The sequence below is a fragment of the Hyla sarda genome, chromosome 3 (assembly GCF_029499605.1).
Source record: "Hyla sarda isolate aHylSar1 chromosome 3, aHylSar1.hap1, whole genome shotgun sequence".
In the NCBI taxonomy this organism is placed as follows: Eukaryota; Metazoa; Chordata; class Amphibia; order Anura; family Hylidae; genus Hyla; species Hyla sarda.
In genome coordinates, this window is record NC_079191.1 from 190,581,202 (window position 1) to 190,600,483 (window position 19,282).

At 39.0% G+C, this 19,282-nt stretch overlaps 1 protein-coding gene across 1 annotated transcript in view; it reads left to right on the forward strand.

Moving 5' to 3' along the window:
* Window positions 1-19,282, forward strand: part of FAM83B (family with sequence similarity 83 member B) — a 108,319-nt gene that overhangs the window by 68,946 nt on the left and 20,091 nt on the right. The window contains exon 3 of the mRNA XM_056563239.1: window positions 6,621-6,785. Within this exon, the coding sequence (XP_056419214.1) occupies window positions 6,621-6,785 (165 nt within the window). The remainder of the gene's footprint in view (window positions 1-6,620; window positions 6,786-19,282) is intronic.

Below are 19,282 nucleotides of genomic sequence, written 5' to 3' on the forward strand. Positions count from 1 at the left end.
CCAGGCTGTCATTTAGCCACTATATGGTCTCCTCTTGCTGCTGCCAATTCCAGGCTGTGTCATTCTGCCAGATTATGGTCTCCTCATGCTGCTGTCACCTCTAGGCTCTGTCATTGTGTCGCCATGTGATTCCTTGTTGGATTTGGTCTTTTGTAACCACACATTTTATTGTTAAATCTTAAATTTTAATTTCAACTTAAATTCCAAAAATCTATAGAGCGATAACAATGAACTATGACTGATTAAATAAAACATCTGCACTTTCAGTGGGGCACTGAGAGCCAGGGGCTAGAACAGGTAGTATCTCACCTGGCGAAGGACTGCCAGCTCGATTTTAAGATAAAAGTAGGAGTTTTCTCACAGCAGCCACTGCTAGCTTTATGTGCCCACTTATCCAATGGCACAGAAGCTGAATGTGCTCCTGTCCAAGTTGCTGGTACTGCAGTCCCTCCCTTTTCAAGTGGACAGTCAGAGTATGGGGTGTGATGTGAGGCAGGGGCTACAGGTGGTAGCTTGCTTTGCGGTGGACCTCCAGCTCGATTCTCACCAGAATGGGTAATCAAAAAATGTAAATAAATTCAAATGCATTTAATTAAAAATGACATAAAAAATCTGCCACATCCAGACACTCTGCGGCAGTGATTCTAATAGCGATACCTGTAATCTGCATGTCATACTGAATAACAGTATTATTTCACTAATATAGCACACTCCCTATGCGTGTTAGGACAAGGCAAAGTGTTCTACACCCCTATTCAGCCTACCTGTAAGCCCGAAATAGCCATTTTTAATAGGGATTTGCTACGAATAAATTCGGACCGAACTGAATGTTTTCGGAAAATTTGGCGAATCGGCCAAATTGAATTTTTCAAAAAATGTGCTCGTCTCTTGGTGCAATGATAAAATTCCACACCCTCTCTCTGCACAGCCAAGGTAAATGTAGGTAGTGTTAGTTTGCAGTGTTAGGCTGCAAACTCATGTATGCCACATCAGCTAAAACAGATTAGCTCAAGGCAATACAAGAACCTCTACATGTTCTTTAATAGTCTATGTTGTACTATGGAAGGCAAAAAAAAAAATATTAAAACATTTAAACCTTTTCCAGAATTTATCTTTCATAGATAATGATATCATGGGAATTCTGCAACAGTTTACAAAAAAAGAGTTGTGTTCTGCTTTCTTCAGGTGGTTGGAGTAAATTATCTATTACAGCATTCAGCATTTACCTACTTTCTGTCTTTTTCATAAAGTAAAAAAAATCTAAACAACTATACGACCCTAAAATTGACAAAATTGTTAAGCTATAAGAAGAAATAAGAGGAAGACAAGATATTAATGTGAGGAATAAATTGCACAGCATTATTGTCATAAATTATAATAATAATACAAGGCATATGAAATGTAAAGAAAGGGAGGGGGTATTTAAAGATGTTTTAGATATGTAATTATAGGCATAAAATATGTAACAAATGTTCTATGACTTAATACATAGATGGCAGGCTGATAAATTACATATTACCAGTAAGCTTACATTTAAGCCCTGCTATTTGGAATCACAGTTTATATCCCTAGCTGCAAACTGCACTAATTTCTCTGAATCACAAGACTAAAACATATAAAACAAGATACTGATTGAAATTACTAGTCCTGTGTTCACACATTGTGACTGCAGGCGTGAAGTAATGTATACAGTTTAAAGGGGTACTCCGGTGAAAACCTTTTTTCTTTTAAATCAACTGTTGCCAGAAAGTTAAACAGATTTGTAAATTACTTCTATTAAAAAATCTTAATCCTTCCTGTACTTATTAGCTGCTGAATACTACAGAGGAAATTCTTTTCTTTTTGGAATTCTCTCTGATGACATCACGAGCACAGTGCTCTTTGCTGACGTCATTATAATAATAACTCTTTATTTATTGTTGTCCTTGTGGGATTTGAACCCAAGGCCCCAGCGCTGCAAGGCAGCAGTGCTAACCACTGAGCCACCATGCTGCCCTTAGCATACATCTGCTATGCACGGTTCCTAAAATGGACAGAGATGTCAGCAGAGAGCACTGTGCTCGTGATGTCATCAGTGTTCCAAAAATAAAGGAATTTCTTCTGTAGCATGAAGCAGCTAATAAGTACTGGAAGGATTAAGATTTTTTAATAGAAGTAATTTACAAATATGTTTAACTTTCTGGCACCAGCTGATTTAAAAGAAAAAAGGTTTTCACCGGAGTACCCCTTTAATACAGTTGAAACACATGGGGGGGGGAACTTTGTGGCTTACATCAGAAAACTGTTGTAAAAAGTCGGAATGTTTGCACACTGCTCTCCAATATTTGCGCAGAAAACATAAAAGTTGCACATTTTGGAGCATTTTATTTTTACTCCAGAAAGCTAACATGCAAACCTTGACAACATTACTGCTCGAAATCTAATGATTCCTCACACAAGTCCCCTAAGGGAACTAATAAAATGTGTGTATGTATATATATATATATATATATATATATATATATATATATATATATAAAACAATTTTAAGAATAATAAAGGTTTTACACATATATATTAGCCCCTTTCATACTAAAAGTAAATCACCCCCTATTTGTTATCTCCACATGTGTTATTGTCAGAACTATTAAAATATAACGTTATTGATCTCCCACGATGAAGGCCGAAAACAAATCCAAATGTCAGTTTTTTGTTTTTTTTGTCACATCACATCCAAGAAATAAAATTAAAATGATCAAAAGGTCCTCTCTATGCAAAATTGGTACAGATAAAGTGTGTGCGTGGGGGGTGGGATAAATCAAAACCTATGTAGAGGAAGAGTGGGGCTGATGCCCACAGCAACCAATGGCAATTAAAATGTTCTTTTCAGTTTTGCTATACATTTAAAGGAAAACGGTCATCTGTTCACCCACACTAAACCCAATATACTGGGTTATAGTGTGGGTGAACAAGAGACCGATAAGAGCTTAATGAGTTAAATATGTACCTGCACTCTGGAGATCTGTCCCACCGAAGATCTTCTTTCATCTTCAGTGAATTGTGCACTGGAGGTGGGCCCGCAAACACAATATGGATATTCATTGCCGCTGGTCATGAGAGCGCTGCGCCGACAGAGTACTCACGTGACCCTCAACAATGAATATTTAAATTGAGTCGGCGGGCCCACCTCCAGCACACAATTCAATGAAGTGAAGTGGACCCCTGGCCAAACCTGTCTAACTTTTCATGACTGTGGGGGAAAACGTATGGCTGCATTACACTTGTACACAGCATTTACATAGAATAGTTTTAAGCAGTATTTTTAAGTATCAATTGCGCTTTAAGGGTTTAAAAAAAGACATTCAGAGAATTAAATAAATTGGAAATATTGTGGTGCTGTGCCTAAGAATAGGTACTGCAGGAGGGTATAAGTGTACAATACATGTACAGATAAATGGATCACAATGAAGCTGTAAGTAAATATCCAAAGGATTTTAAAGCAGTGCAATATATAATAAAAGTGCAAAGGTGCCAATAAGACATACAAAGTAATCATATTGCATCAAAATGATAACAATACTCACTTCAAGCAGGACCAAGCACCCAGGGCAATGTGTTTGGTCATGCTTTTAGTGAGTATTGTATTTTACTATTTTGATGCAGTGTGATTACTTTTTATACCTTACTGGCAAAATTGTACTGCTTTAAAACTCGGTAGCACTTTCATCATACATAGCACTGATTAAAATATTTAAAATGAGACTATTTTATAGTATGGGTTCTTATGGACTTGGAAATACCAAATATTTTTGACAAGTGGTAAATTGGTCCGTGTATCCTCCCAGACTAAGAGAATGCTTTAATCTAGCAAATATAAAGCTCTCCAGATTGCTCATAAAGTCAAATATTTTTGTTTTTGTTTAATTGTTCGTAGAATTTTTTTGGACCTTAATAGTAGATTTATTTCTTTAGAAGCATATACATTTACTTAGCATGTAGTCTCACTGTTGGTTAGATAAAAAGAACAGTAAAGTACTTATAAATGTCGCAATTGTATAAATCTGTCTCAACAACAGTATAATAGAGAATCCCTCTTGCATGCAAAGCTAAAGGAGTACTGTGCCCCTAGATATCTTATACGCTATTCAAAGGATAGGGTGGCCCTCATGCTCCCTCCCATAGACATGAATGGAGGTGGCATAGCGTGACATCACGACCGCCCGCACCAAGCATTCTGAACATAATGTTCATAACACCGGCTACTGCACAGAGATTGTGGGGGGTCTCAGAAGACCCCTGCGATCGGACATCATATCCAATTTGGATTGGGGATAAGATGTCTAGGGGCGGAGTACCCCTTTAAGACATAAGCCAACAGAGGTTTCCTTATCCCATGCTTTACACTGCAGCATTGTCTGTTTATATTTGATGTTTCCCTCAAGTATAAACTCACCAGATAGTCAATGCATGAAGACCTGGTAACCAGTGAGGCCAGAATATGATGTTTAGAAACTACAAACCACTAAGCATCAGTGGCTATCAAGACAAATGGGTCTATGAGGACGCATGCTTCTGAGGACTGGATACAATTGTAGCAAACTCTGTTTTAATAATTATTTGCATTGTATCAGTTTTTAGACTCTAAAACAGGAAGTAAACAGGAATATCCTCGTACACCGACATAGTACAGAACTGAAGCACAAATTGTTTTATGAAGTTACATAACTGTTCATTATACATAGATTAGGCTTTGTTTACATTAGACCAGATTCTCCCATCAATAAAGGAGAGAATGTTGTTGGCTACAGGTCAATTGTGCTTGTTCACGTCTATTTACATGCCCTGCGGCCAATTTTTAACTAGTAGTCACCAGGAACATTAGTCATATCTCATTAATAACAGGAAGTTGGAGATTTCATGGAAAATTAGATCAGTCTGCAGCAAGAATGCTTTAACCCATATATTTCACAGATCCACTAGTTTAAGTCATAATCTGTCAAGACTCTGTTCACTCCCTGTGAGGCATGTTTAATGTACACACCAGGGAAATCAGCAGATACTGTTGTGCTCGTTGACTGTTAAATAAAACCAACAGAATGTATTTTGTAATAAATATATGTTGTATCACTGCCAGACCCGTGTCATACCCCATTCTTTTCAATGTGGTGACCAAAGTCAGCTAGTGCCATCAGTCCGCTCATTTTCCTACCATATCCATTTTTAAACAGAACTGAAAACATTTGTCTGCTGTGCTTTTAAGTCTGGGTAAAAAACAACTGAATAAGGTGGGAAAATAAGACGACCACTAGCTGACTCTGGTAACCTCATTGAATGAATGGGGAACGACAAGTGGCCCCAACATTATGTGAATACAGCCTAACTAGGCCATTCAACACAAGGAGCAAATGACAGATGCATGTAGCAGTATAGGCACCCAGTTGCATATATCCAGCACATACAATTTGGTGGCACTCTTCAAATGTCTTCAACGTAAGACCCTAACTGTGAGGGACAAAATATACCCCAAATAGTGCGTGACCTATAGTATAAAAGTCTGAACCGTTATCAAACTTTAAGTAAAAATTTTGCTTTAAGATCTGGAACAGCTGGAATGTGACCGATTTTTTCCAAGCAAACTATCTAAATGAGACTTCGGTGTTTTTAGGAACAACACAACATTTTTGTGGTGTCTTATCTGAGGTTTTATAAAGCTTTCGGCAAAAGCTGCTGGGTCCAGTTGTTTGCCGGATGTCAATACAGAAATACAAAAAATAATATTTTTGTTTTACTTGTGGCATCTTTTTCTGATATATATATATATATATATATATATATATATATATATATATATATACATATATATATATATATGTATATATATATATATATATATATATATATATATATATATATATATATGTATATATATATATATATCCGTGGGTTTCCTTATGGGAAGCAAAAAAAGGAGATTAAAAAAAATAAATAAAAAGTATGAATAAATAAATAAATAAAATAAACAAAAACCACCCAAAAACATCTGTAAACACATACAACTCCTGTGTTTTTATTTTCTTCTTGAAAATAATAAGGGGGAGGCCTATGAATACTTTTATGCATGATACTTTGATGCAGGTTTTAGGCAATTTTTGAAACCCATGCAACATTTTGTAGCATTTCTTTTGAGCACAGCAATGCCTTATGCATAGTCATTATGTGCTGTACAGGAGGACTCAGAAGGCAAGAATTTGTAAATTATACCACTCAAGGTATTCATCTAGGGCAGTGGTCTCAAAATGGCAGACCTCCAGCTGTTTAAGCCAAAGCCAGAAGTATATTCTAAAGGAATGGGAAATTTAAAGGAGGAACTTATACTTTTCCCTTCTACTGGATTAATCTCTGACTTTGGCTCAATAACTGCAGTGGCAATTTTCCAAAAAAATTAAAACTAGTCTAAAAATTGTGCATTGTATCACGGTTTGCATAACTTGCATAATCGTGGCAAAATGCACTATTTTTACTTATTTGGTCATTTGGTGCAAAAATTCATACTGCAATTGGCTGCGGCTAATTGGTCGCAGAGTGTGAACTCAGCATAAAACTATTTGGAGTAACTGATATTCATTTATATTGTTCTACAGGTGATCGCCATCGTCATGGATATGTTTACTGATATTGATATATTTAAAGAACTCGTGGAGGCCTCAACTAGAGGAGTTCCAGTCTATCTACTTCTCGATGATGTGAACTTTTCAAACTTTTTGACGATGACGGAGAAGCAGGGGTTACAAATACAACGACTCAGGGTAAGTAATATAAAGTAATCTGTCTATCTATCGATCCTTTGCACATCGATGAATTGAAGTCTATGGGAGTGCTGCCGTCTGTTTTAGATGTAGCTATTTGATCTGTAATCAGAGTCCTAACGGCTGGCACCATTCCACACATCTTTTTTTATATCTACAAAGTGTGTTTTTTTTTTGGTATTTATTTTTTCCCATGGCTTATGTAAGCCAATTGCAAACTATATATATATATATATATATATATATATATATATATATTTATTTATATATATATACTGTTCAAACTTGCTTTTTTAAAGAGTTTTCCTGCAGTTTAATAAATTATACAATATAGAATATTGGAGAGGCTCTTGCTAGGCTAGTAACCTGTAGACTCGAGCTACCAAAATGGCACCTATACCTACAGTGTCGAACAATAGGCAAATTAGAATAAGAAATTGGGGCTCAGGGTCATGAATATTGAATCAAATGTAATTTATTGGTGTTAAAAATGTTATTCAACATTATGTGCTGTGACTCACAGGGCCCTTGTGAGTCAGCAGAGACAAAAAATAACAATATATAAGATAGAAATATATCAAAATATATGATGGCAAAAAAAGGATAATACTGATAAAATAATAATAAAATATAATAATAAAATGTAGCCACACACTATAATAAGTCCAACCTGGATATGATACTGCGCAGTATATTGTGCTTTTGTTCTATTCGATTGATCACTCTTAGTATGCAGCTCAGTTCAGTATGCCGGTAATGTCCAGGTATAGTGACAAGTCTGAAACTCCCCGATCTGGGGGTATAAACTAATGCAAAGTGTCTGTGAGATGTTATTTTTTGTCTGCACTGCGATATTAGACAACGGTTATGCAGGTAGGTAAATGGCACCTTGAGATGCGTGTGAGTCCTAATCCATGTTCTGGCTCTCCTGGCAGAGAGAGCGCTGCTGGGGACTCGTCTGTCTCCCAGATTCACAGCCAGAGTAGCGGTGGGCTCCGGTTAGGTGGACTTCAGCGCTTCTCCTGGGTGCAGCAGTAGCCGATCCCAGCGGCGTCCTCGTGTTTGAAGTAACGCGCGCCGTCACTGGTTGATTGGCAGGTCGGGTGATGCCGGCAAGCTGGGCAAATATAAATCAGACTTGTGCTATCACTCCATGATATGAATGGTGGTGGTCACTATTGTATTAGATTTCTGGACGAGTTTCAGGACCCCCCGTTGGTCCTTTCTTCAGCAGCTTGCTGCACTCAGGAGAAGCGCTGCAGTCCACCTAACCGGAGACCACCGCTACTCGTGCTGCGACTCTGGGAGGCGATCGAGTCTCCAGCAGCGCTCTTCCTGCCAGGAGAGCCGAACATGGATTAAGAATCACGCTCATCTCAAGGTACCATTTACCTACCTGCACAACCATGGTGTAATATCGCAGTGCAGACAAAAAAAATGACATCTCACAGAGACTTTGCATTAGTTTTCACCCCCAGATTGGGGAGTCTCAGACTTGTCACTATACCTGGACATTACCAGTATACTGAACTGAGCTGCATATTAAGAGTGATCACTCGAATAGAGCAAAAGCACCATATACTGCGTAGTATCATATCCAGGTTGGACTTATTATAGTGTGTGGCTACATTTTATTATTATATTTTATTATTATTTTATCAGTATTATCCTTTTTTTGCCATCATATATTTTGATATATTTCTATCTTATATATTGTTATTTTGTGTCTCTGCTGACTCACAAGGGCCCTGTGAGTCACAGCACATAACGTTGAATAACATTTTTAACACCAAGAAATTACATTTGATTCAATATTCATGATCCTGAGCCCCAATTTCTTCTTCTAATAAATTATACAGTGAGCAGAAAATGTTCATAAAATAATTGTGCCGGACATTGTGACCACCACAGACAATAACTCAACTTAGCCGACATGTGCTATACATGTTAGCTGCAATGGTCATATTGATGTCAGGCAAGTCATTGCTCCAAGAAAATAGGCCAAGCCCAGTGGGGACCATAACAGCTTTGACAATGAAGTTAGCAGGGTTTTACTAGGTAAAACTGAAGTTTTATTATTAGAAAATATCTTACTTTCATCTGAATTTATTAACCCCTAAAGGATACAGATGGTGGGATCCACGGCTAATGCATTAACCCTTTAGACCCTTTAGTTACTTGTGTTGTCTAAAAGTGCTGAAAATACCTATCAGTTAGCTCAGGGAGCTGGTTGGGACCACTGCCATGAAATCTCAGGGTCCAGATCAGCATTGACAGGGATCCCTTTCCTGATTTCCATCTGTGCAGTGCTACAATAGTGCCACCAGTGCTCCACTAGTGCCGGCAGCCTCAACAGCCTGTTTGGCGATCGGTGGCAAGAAGCAAGTAAGGGGATCCTCCTCTGCCAATTTATCTCACAGAACCCCCGCAATTATGTTGTGTAGGTTCAGAGAGTTCTACTGAGATACTGGCAATTTCCACTTTCATTTTAGATGCTGTGATCGGCATTGATCATGTTGTCTTAAGGGCTAAATGCAGGGCAGTGGCCGGATCGCCACTGCCAGGCATGAGCAGTGAGTGTCTGGCTACTGATGGCAGCCGACATTCACTGCTTTGAAGCAAGTACAGCTACTGTGCTCACTGCAAAACCACTTAACATGTCAGGGCGTACAGGTAAGTACCAGGACACAAGGGCATATCTGTACACCCTGCGTCCTAAAGTGGTTAAAATTAGTGTTTCAATTACAAACTACAATTGGTGGCACAAAAGAGCAAGCCTTCATATGGGTCTGTAGTGAAACATTAAAAGCATTATGGCCATGAGGTGAGGAGGAAAAAACTAAAGTGCAAAAATGAAAAATAGCTGCATCCTTAAAAGGTTAAACTTTTGGACAACCCATTTATTTGATGGAGCATGGAAATAAATTAATAGGAACTAAAAAAAAAAAAAGAGAAGGGGCATCGCCTAAATACACACCCCTGGGTGCAAGCAAGTTGCTGAAATACACATACTATTTCAGAAAAAAGAGAGAAAGCTAGCAACTATATGATGCTGCACACCAATAAATTTAATCAGTCTCATGTGCCATACAAAAAACATCTTTATTTCAATATGTAAAAAAGAATATCCTCATCATGAGGACATTCTACCATTGCACCTTTACTAGCTAGAGACGGTCATCTCTCTCATGTCACATGCACTTTACTAGGACTGGTATTTACCTTGATTTGACCTGCTAGCCATTAGGATAGTTGGATAGATGTATTTCAGTTGATATGCTCATATTTGGATAGTGCGGAATTGATTTAATCTTGATGTTATTACCTTTGTGAACGTTTTGTACTAACTGCATTATATATTTGAAACTGGTGTTACTCTCTATTCAGCAATATTTGTGGCAGGATTGTCCTCTCCCTGAAGAGAGGGTCATTTACCCAGCACGGGGCGGGTGTTGTAGGGTTTCTTCCCTCCATCCAGAATGTATGTTTTTTAAATTTTTTTTAAATGTCTGTATACTCCCCTCTTTTTTGCATATTGAAATAAAGATGTTTTTTGTATGGTACATGAGACTGATTAACCCCTTAAGGACTCAGGGTTTTTCAGTTTTTGCACTTTCGTTTTTTCCTCCTTACCTTTTAAAAATCATAACCCTTTCAATTTCCCACCTAAAAATCCATATTATGGCTTATTTTTTGCGTCGCCAATTCTAATTTGCAGTGACATTAGTCATTTTACCCAAAAATGCACGGCAAAATGGAAAAAAAAATAATTGTGCGACAAAATCAAAGAAAAAACACAATTTTGGAACTTTTGGGGGCTTTCGTTTCTACGCAGTGCATATTTCGGTAAAAATTACACCTTATCATTATTCTGTAGGTCCATACGGTTAAAATGATACCCTACTTATATAGCTTTGATTTTGTCGCACTTCTGGAAAAAATCATAACTACATGCAGGAAAATTTATACGTTTAAAAATGTCATCTTCTGACCCCTATAACTTTTTTATTTTTCCACGTACAGGGCGGTATGAGGACTCATTATTTGAGCCCTAATCTGAAGTTTTTATCGGTATGATTTTTGTTTTGATCGGACTTTTTTATCACTTTTTATTCATTTTTTAATGGTGTAAAAAGTGACCAAAAATGCGCTTTTTTTGACTTTGGAATTTTTTTGCGCGTACGCCATTGACCGTGCGGTTTAATTAATGATATATTTTTATAGTTCGGACATTTACGCACGCGGCGATACCACATATGTTTATTTTTATTTTTTACACTGATTTATTTTTTTTTATGGGAAAAGGGGGGTGATTCAAACTTTTATTAGAGAAGGGGTTAAATGACCTTTATTAACACTTTTTTTTAACTTTTTTTTGCAGTGTTATAGGTCCCATAGGGACCTATAACACTGCACACACTGATCTCTCATCCTGACCACAGGCGTGTATTAACACGCCTGTGATCAGTGTTATCGGCGCTTGACTGCTCCTGCCTGGATCTCAGGCACGGAGCATTGATTCACCGATCGGACACCGAGGAGGCAGGTAAGGGCCCTCCCGGTGTACTGCAAGCTGTTCGGGACGCTGCGATTTCACCGCGGCGGTCCCGAACAGCCCGACTGAGCAGCTGGGTCACTTTCACTTTCACTTTAGAAGCGGCGGTCAGCTTTGACCGCCGCTTCTAAAGGGTTAATTCCGCACATCGCCGCGATCGGCGATGTATGGTATTAGCCGCGGGTCCCGGCCGTTGATGAGCGTCGGGACCGACGCGATATGATGCAGGATCGCGGCGCGATCCCGCTTCATATCGCGGGAGCCGGCGCAGGACGTAAATGTACGTCCTGCGTCGTTAAGGGGTTAAATAATTTATTGGTGGGCAGCATCATATAGTTGCTAGCTTTCTCTCTTTTTTTCTGAAATAGTAAATTAATAGGAACTGACATTATAAAACCTAAAAACTGTGACTCACATAGAAATTAGTTTATTCTATCAAGGGATTATTTTCTCTGCAAGTGTTATTCTTTTTTAGTTACAGTATATAACTTTTAAATTATGCTGAAATTGGAACAGTGGAACGTGATGTGAATTAAATGGTTATCTGTTAAGGACAAGCTTTTTTTTACATAGATGTAGAGCTGAAATAAATTTAATGAATCAATAGATTATTAAAGGAAATCTGTTAGCTCCATATGAGGTACAGTGCTTCAGGCCACAGCAGTTTGGACATAAGATTAAACAAACAAACGGGGGAGATTTATAAAAACCTGTGCAGAGGAAACATTGACCAGTTGCCTATAGCAACCAATCAGATCCCTTCTTTTATTTTTCAGGGATCCTTATAAAAATAAAATAAGCAATCTGATTGGTTGCTATGGGCAACTGCACGGCTCTTCCTCAACACAGTTTTTGATAAATCTTTCCCTATACCTTTGCTTACTGTATTTGGCACTGGTATATTTCATTCCTTATTCCCTTTAAAATATTGTATACATGTGTATCATATGCAGTCATTTTAAAACTCCAATGTAAAATCAAGAAAAAAAAAAAAGAAAAAAAATAACAAATATATATATATATATATATATATATATATATATATATACACACACACACAGTGGGGGGAAAGTATTTAGTCAGCCACCAATTGTGCAAGTTCTTCCACCTAAAAAGAGAGAGAGGCCTGTCATTTTCATCATAGGTATACCTCAACTATGAGAGACAGAATGAGAAAAAAAAATCCATAAAATCACAATGTCTGATTTTAAAGAATGTATTTGCAAATTACGATGGAAAATAAGTATTTGGTCAATAACAAAAGTTCAGCTCAATATTTTGTTATATACCCTTTGTTGGCAATGACAGAGGTCAAACGTTTTCTAAAAGTCTTCACAAGGTTTTCACACACTGTTGCTGGTATTTTGGACCATTCCTCCATGCAGATCTCCTCTAGAGCAGAGATGTTTTGGAGCTGTTGCTGGGCAACACGGATTTTCAACTCCCTCCAAAGGTGTTCTATGGGGTTGAGATCTGGAGTCTGGCTAGGCCCCTCCAGGACCTTGAAATGCTTTTTATGAAGCTACTCCTTCATTGCCCAGATGATGTGTTTGAGATCATTGTCATGCTGAAAGACCCAGCCATGTTTCATCTTCAATGCCTTGCTGATGGAAGGAGGTTTTCACTCAAAATCTCACAATACATGGCCCCATTCATTCTTTCCTTTACATGGATCAATCGTCCTGGTTCCTTTGCAGAAAAACAGCCCCAAAGCATGATGTTTCCACCCATATGCTTCACAGTAGGTATGCTTTTCTTTGGATGCAACTCAGCATTCTTTCTCCTCCAAACACGATGAATTGAGTTTTTACCAAAAAGTTCTACCTTGGTTTCATCTGACCATATGACATTCTTCAGACTGGCCCAGACATGTACTGGCTTAAGCAGGGGGACAAGTCTGGCACTGCATGATTTGAGTCCCTGGTGGCGTAGTGTGTTACTGATGGTAGCCTTTATTACTTTGGTCCCAGCTCTCTGCAGGTCATTCACTAGGTCTCCCATGTGGTTCTGGGAATTTTGATCACGGTTCTTGTAATCATTTTGACACCACAGGGTGTGGAGCCCCAGATCGAGGGTGATTATCAGTGGTCTTGTATGTCTTCCATTTTCTAATAATTGCTCCCACTGTTGATTTCTTTACACCAAGCTGCTTGCCTATTGCAGATTCAGTCTTCCCAGCCTGGTTTTGTCTCTGGTATCCTTCGACATCTCTTTGGTCTTGGCCATAGTGGAGTTTGGAGTGTGACTGCTTGAGGTTGTGGACCGGTGTCTTTTATACTGATAACAAGTTCAAACAGGTGCCATTCTTACAGATAACCAGTGGAGGACAGAGGAGACTCTTAAAGAAGAAGTTACTGGACTGTGAGGGAAAGAAATCTTGCTTGTTTGTAGGTGACCAAGTACTTAATTTCCATCATAATTTGCAAAAAAAATCTTTAAAAATCAGACAATGTGATTCTATGGATTTTTTTTCTCATTATGTCTCTTATAGTTGAGGTATACCTATGATGAAAATTACAGGCCTCTCTCATCTTTTTAATTGGGAGAACTTGCACAATTGGTGGCTGACTAAATATTTTTTTCCCCCACTGTAAATATATATATATATATATATATATATATATATATACAAGAAAAAAGAAAGATAGCCGGCACAACAGCCTAATACACGGGTGCACACTGCCATGGCATCAGAGTATACAAAAAAAGAGGATTGCAGCAGCACACATTGGTCAAAAAAATTGAGGCTCTTAGCGCACTTTTTGATCAAAACGTGTCCCCCATCCACCACGGGGAGGTGGCCTCATTTAGGATGGGAACCTAGCACAAATTTTGAGCCTAACACTCAACTATCCACTCACCTCTGCTGGGCATATAGCCTCTGACTGGGTGGCATGCTGGATCCATTTAAAACTCCACCTGTGAGAAAGGGGGAGGGGTGCACAGCTAAACAGGGTGCCATTACCCCCTGAATTGTACACACAAGAAAAAAGAAAGATAGCCGGCACAACAGCCTAATACACGGGTGCACACTGCCATGGCATCAGAGTATACAAAAAAAGAGGATTGCAGCAGCACACATTGGTCAAAAAAATTGAGGCTCTTAGCGCACTTTTTGATCAAAACGTGTCCCCCATCCACCACGGGGAGGTGGCCTCATTTAGGATGGGAACCTAGCACAAATTCTGAGCCTAACACTCAACTATCCACTCACCTCTGCTGGGCATATAGCCTCTGACTGGGTGGCATGCTGGATCCATTTAAAACTCCACCTGTGAGAAAGGGGGAGGGGTGCACAGCTAAACAGGGTGCCATTACCCCCTGAATTGTACACACAAGAAAAAAGAAAGATAGCCGGCACAACAGCCTAATACACGGGTGCACACTGCCATGGCATCAGAGTATACAAAAAAAGAGGATTGCAGCAGCACGCATTGGTCAAAAAAATTGAGGCTCTTAGCGCACTTTTTGATCAAAACGTGTCCCCCATCCACCACGGGGAGGTGGCCTCATTTAGGATGGGAACCTAGCACAAATTCTGAGCCTAACACTCAACTATCCACTCACCTCTGCTGGGCATATAGCCTCTGACTGGGTGACATGCTGGATCCATTTAAAACTCCACCTGTGAGAAAGGGGGAGGGGTGCACAGCTAAACAGGGTGCCATTACCCCCTGAATTGTACACACAAGAAAAAAGAAAGAAATGAATCCAGCATGTCACCCAGTCAGAGGCTATATGCCCAGCAGAGGTGAGTGGATAGTTGAGTGTTAGGCTCAGAATTTGTGCTAGGTTCCCATCCTAAATGAGGCCACCTCCCCGTGGTGGATGGGGGACACGTTTTGATCAAAAAGTGCGCTAAGAGCCTCAATTTTTTTGACCAATGTGTGCTGCTGCAATCCTCTTTTTTTGTATACTCTGATGCCATGGCAGTGTGCACCCGTGTATTAGGCTGTTGTGCCGGCTATCTTTCTTTTTTCTTGTGTGTACAATTCAGGGGGTAATGGCACCCTGTTTAGCTGTGCACCCCTCCCCCTTTCTCACAGGTGGAGTTTTAAATGGATCCAGCATGTCACCCAGTCAGAGGCTATATGCCCAGCAGAGGTGAGTGGATAGTTGAGTGTTAGGCTCAGAATTTGTGCTAGGTTCCCATCCTAAATGAGGCCACCTCCACGTGGTGGATGGGGGACACGTTTTGATCAAAAAGTGCGCTAAGAGCCTCAATTTTTTTGACCAATGTGTGCTGCTGCAATCCTCTTTTTTTGTATACTCTGATGCCATGGCAGTGTGCACCCGTGTATTAGGCTGTTGTGCCGGCTATCTTTCTTTTTTCTTGTGTATACAATTCAGGGGGTAATGGCACCCTGTTTAGCTGTGCACCCCTCCCCCTTTCTCACAGGTGGAGTTTTAAATGGATCCAGCATGTCACCCAGTCAGAGGCTATATGCCCAGCAGAGGTGAGTGGATAGTTGAGTGTTAGGCTCAGAATTTGTGCTAGGTTCCCATCCTAAATGAGGCCACCTCCCCGTGGTGGATGGGGGACACGTTTTGATCAAAAAGTGCGCTAAGAGCCTCAATTTTTTTGACCAATGTGTGCTGCTGCAATCCTCTTTTTTTGTATATATATATATATATATATATATATATATATATATACTGTATTTGCCAGGGTATAACACGCCCCCTAATTTTTCCAAGGAAATTTGGGTAAAAAGGTTTTTTTTTTCTACCCAAATATCCTTGTTAAAATGAGGGTGCATGTAAGTGAGTGTATACCCCGATAAATGTTTCTGGCCCTACAAAAGCCACTGAAGTTCAATGAAGGCCACCAGAGGCCCCCTGCCACCCAGTACCCATCCTTGGCTTTCATATTTACCTGTCAGCATTGAGAACGTCACTCGTCAGCATGCAGCAACAGCGCAGGATGCCGCCGGAGCCTGCATGAGCACGGCGACAGGTAAATATGAAAGCCGAGATGGGAACCGGGTGGGGGTCCTCTTTAAATCATCGAACCGCAGTGGCTTCTGCGAGGCCAGAAAGAGTTCATCAGTGTATAAAACACAGGTAGACATTAAGCTTAAAATTTTAGCTTAAAAAATGTGTGTTATACGCTGATAAATATGATATATATATATATATATATATATATATATATATATATATATACAGTACAGACCAAAAGTTTGGACACACCTTCTCATTCAAAGAAGTGTGAAACAACTGAAAATATGTAATATTCTAGGTTTTTCAATGTAGCCACCTTTTGCTTTGATTACTGCTTTGCACACTCTTGGCATTCTCTTGATGAGCTTCAAGAGGTAGTCACCTTAAATGGTCTTCCGACAGTCTTGAAGGAGTTCCCAGAGATGCTTAGCACTTGTTGACCCTTTTGCATTCATTGGGTTCAGATCTGATGACTTTGGAGGCCAGGTCATCTGGCGCAGCACCCCATCACTCTCCTTCTTGGTCAAATAGCGCTTACACAGCCTGGATGTGTGTTTGGGGTCAGTGTCCTGTTGGTTGAAAAATAAATGATGGTCCAACTAAAAGCAAACCGGATGGAATAGCATGCCACTGCAACATGCTGTGGTAGCCATGCTGGTTCAGTATGCCTTCAATTTTGAATAAATCCCCAACAGTGTCACCATCAAAGCACCCCCACACCATCACACCTCCTCCTCCATGCTTCACGGTGGGAACCAGGCATGAAGAGTCCATCCGTTCACCTTTTCTGCGTCGCACAAAGACATGCTGGTTGGAACCAAAGATCTCAAATTTGGACTCATCAGATTAAAGCACCGATTTCCACTGGTCTAATGTCCATTCCTTGTGTTCTTTAGCCCAAACAAGTCTTTTCTGCTTGTTGCCTGTCCTTAGCAGTGGTTTCCTCGCAGATATTCTACCATGAAGGCCTGATTCCCATAGTCTCCTCTTAACAGTTGTTCTAGAGATGTGTCTGCTGCTGGAACTCTGTGTGGCATTGACCTGGTCTCTAATCTGAGCTGCTGTTAACCTGCGATTTCTGAGGCTGGTGACACAGATGAAGTTATCCTCCACAGCAGAGGTGACTCTTGGTCTTCCTTTCCTGGGGTGGTCTGCATGTGAGCCAGTTTCTTTGTAGCTCTTGATGGTTTTTGTGACTGCACTTGGGAACACTTTCCACCTAGAATATGACATATTCTCAGTTGTTTCACACTTTTTGTTATGTCTATAATTCCACATGTGTTAATTCATAGTTTTGATGCCTTCTGTGTGAATCTACATTTTTCATAGTCATGAAAATAAAGAAAACTCTGAATGAGAAAAACAGTGTAATAAAGAGCAGCAACGTTTCGATCCTCTCCAGGATCTTTCTCAAGGGATTCTTTGAGAAAGATCCTGGAGAGGATCGAAACGTTGCTGCTCTTTATTACACTGTTTTTGATGGAATAAACCCGCTACTTTTTTCACCATATGGAGTGCTGCACTACTATATATATATATATATATATATATATATATATATATATATATATATATAGTACAGACCAAAAGTTTTTTTTCACCATATGGAGTGCTGCACTACTTTTTATTTTTATGGAATTGGAGGGACTTATGGACTGATCCTTTTTTAGTTGCTTGCACCCTGCTATTTATAAATTTTTTACATAGAGAGTGCTGTTGTGCCTCTATTTTTTGTGTGTATATATATATATATATATATATATATATATATATATATATACATATGTATGTATAGCTACTGTTCGTGTCAAAAGGCATTTTTAGAGTACAGATTGACTGGTTTCACATATTGTAATCTTATGAGTATTTTTTGCCAAAGCCAGTAGTGGAAGCAGTGCATAGAACAACCACATTGGTTCTATAAAATACTATGGTGGTTATTTATCATTGTGTTCTATTGCTTTTTTGGGTCTATATTTTGCGCATTGCGTTTTTTTTGCGTTTTTTTGTTTTTATTTTTTGCATTTTTTTTTTATTTTAAACCCTTAAGGACCAAGCGTTTTTCTGATTTTGCACTTTCATTTTTTCCTCCTCACCTTTTTAAAATCATAACCCTTTAAATTTTGCACCTAAAAATCCATATGATGGCTAATTTGTGCGCCACCAATTCTATTTTGCAATGACATCAGTCATTTTACCCAAAAATCTACGGCAAAATGGAAAAGAAAATCATTGTACGACAAAATTGAAGAAAAAACGCCATTCGGTAAAAATTACATTTTATCTTTATTCTGTAGGCCCATACGATTAAAATTGTTGTACTTCTGGAAAAAATTATAACTACATGCAGGAAAATTAATACGTTTAAAATTGTCCTCTTATGACCCCTATAATTTTTTTTTTTTTTTCATGTACAGGGCTCATATTTTGTATTGTGTATGAGGGCTCATATTTTGAGCCTTGATCTGAAGTTTTTGTCAGTAACATTTTTTTTCTATCAGACTTTTTGATTGCATTTTATTAATTTGTTAAGGTATAAAAAGTATATATAAAAATACTCTATTTTGGACTTTAGAATTAATTTTCATTGGCCATGTGGTTTAATTAATTATATGTTTTTATAGTTCGGACATTTACACAAGCGGCAATATCACATATGTTTATTTTTATTATGTTTATATATTTTTTTATATGGAATGTGGGAAATGGGGGGTGATTTAAATGTTTAATAAGAAAGGGGTTAATGTGTGTGTTTTTAAACTTTTTTAAAACTTTTTTACACTTTTAGTCCATTTGAATCATTTGATTTCTCATACAGATCAATGTGGTCTGTGCTCGATTGATAAAGCCTGTTCCTGCCAGGCTTTATCATTCTCAGCACAGGAGCTGCCGTGGAAGGAGAGGTAAGCCCTCAGGCTACCTCAGCAGTGGATCACCCCCTAACCCCTCTCCCCCGAGTGATCACGCTGCGGGGGGGCCATCCACCCCACTGGACCAC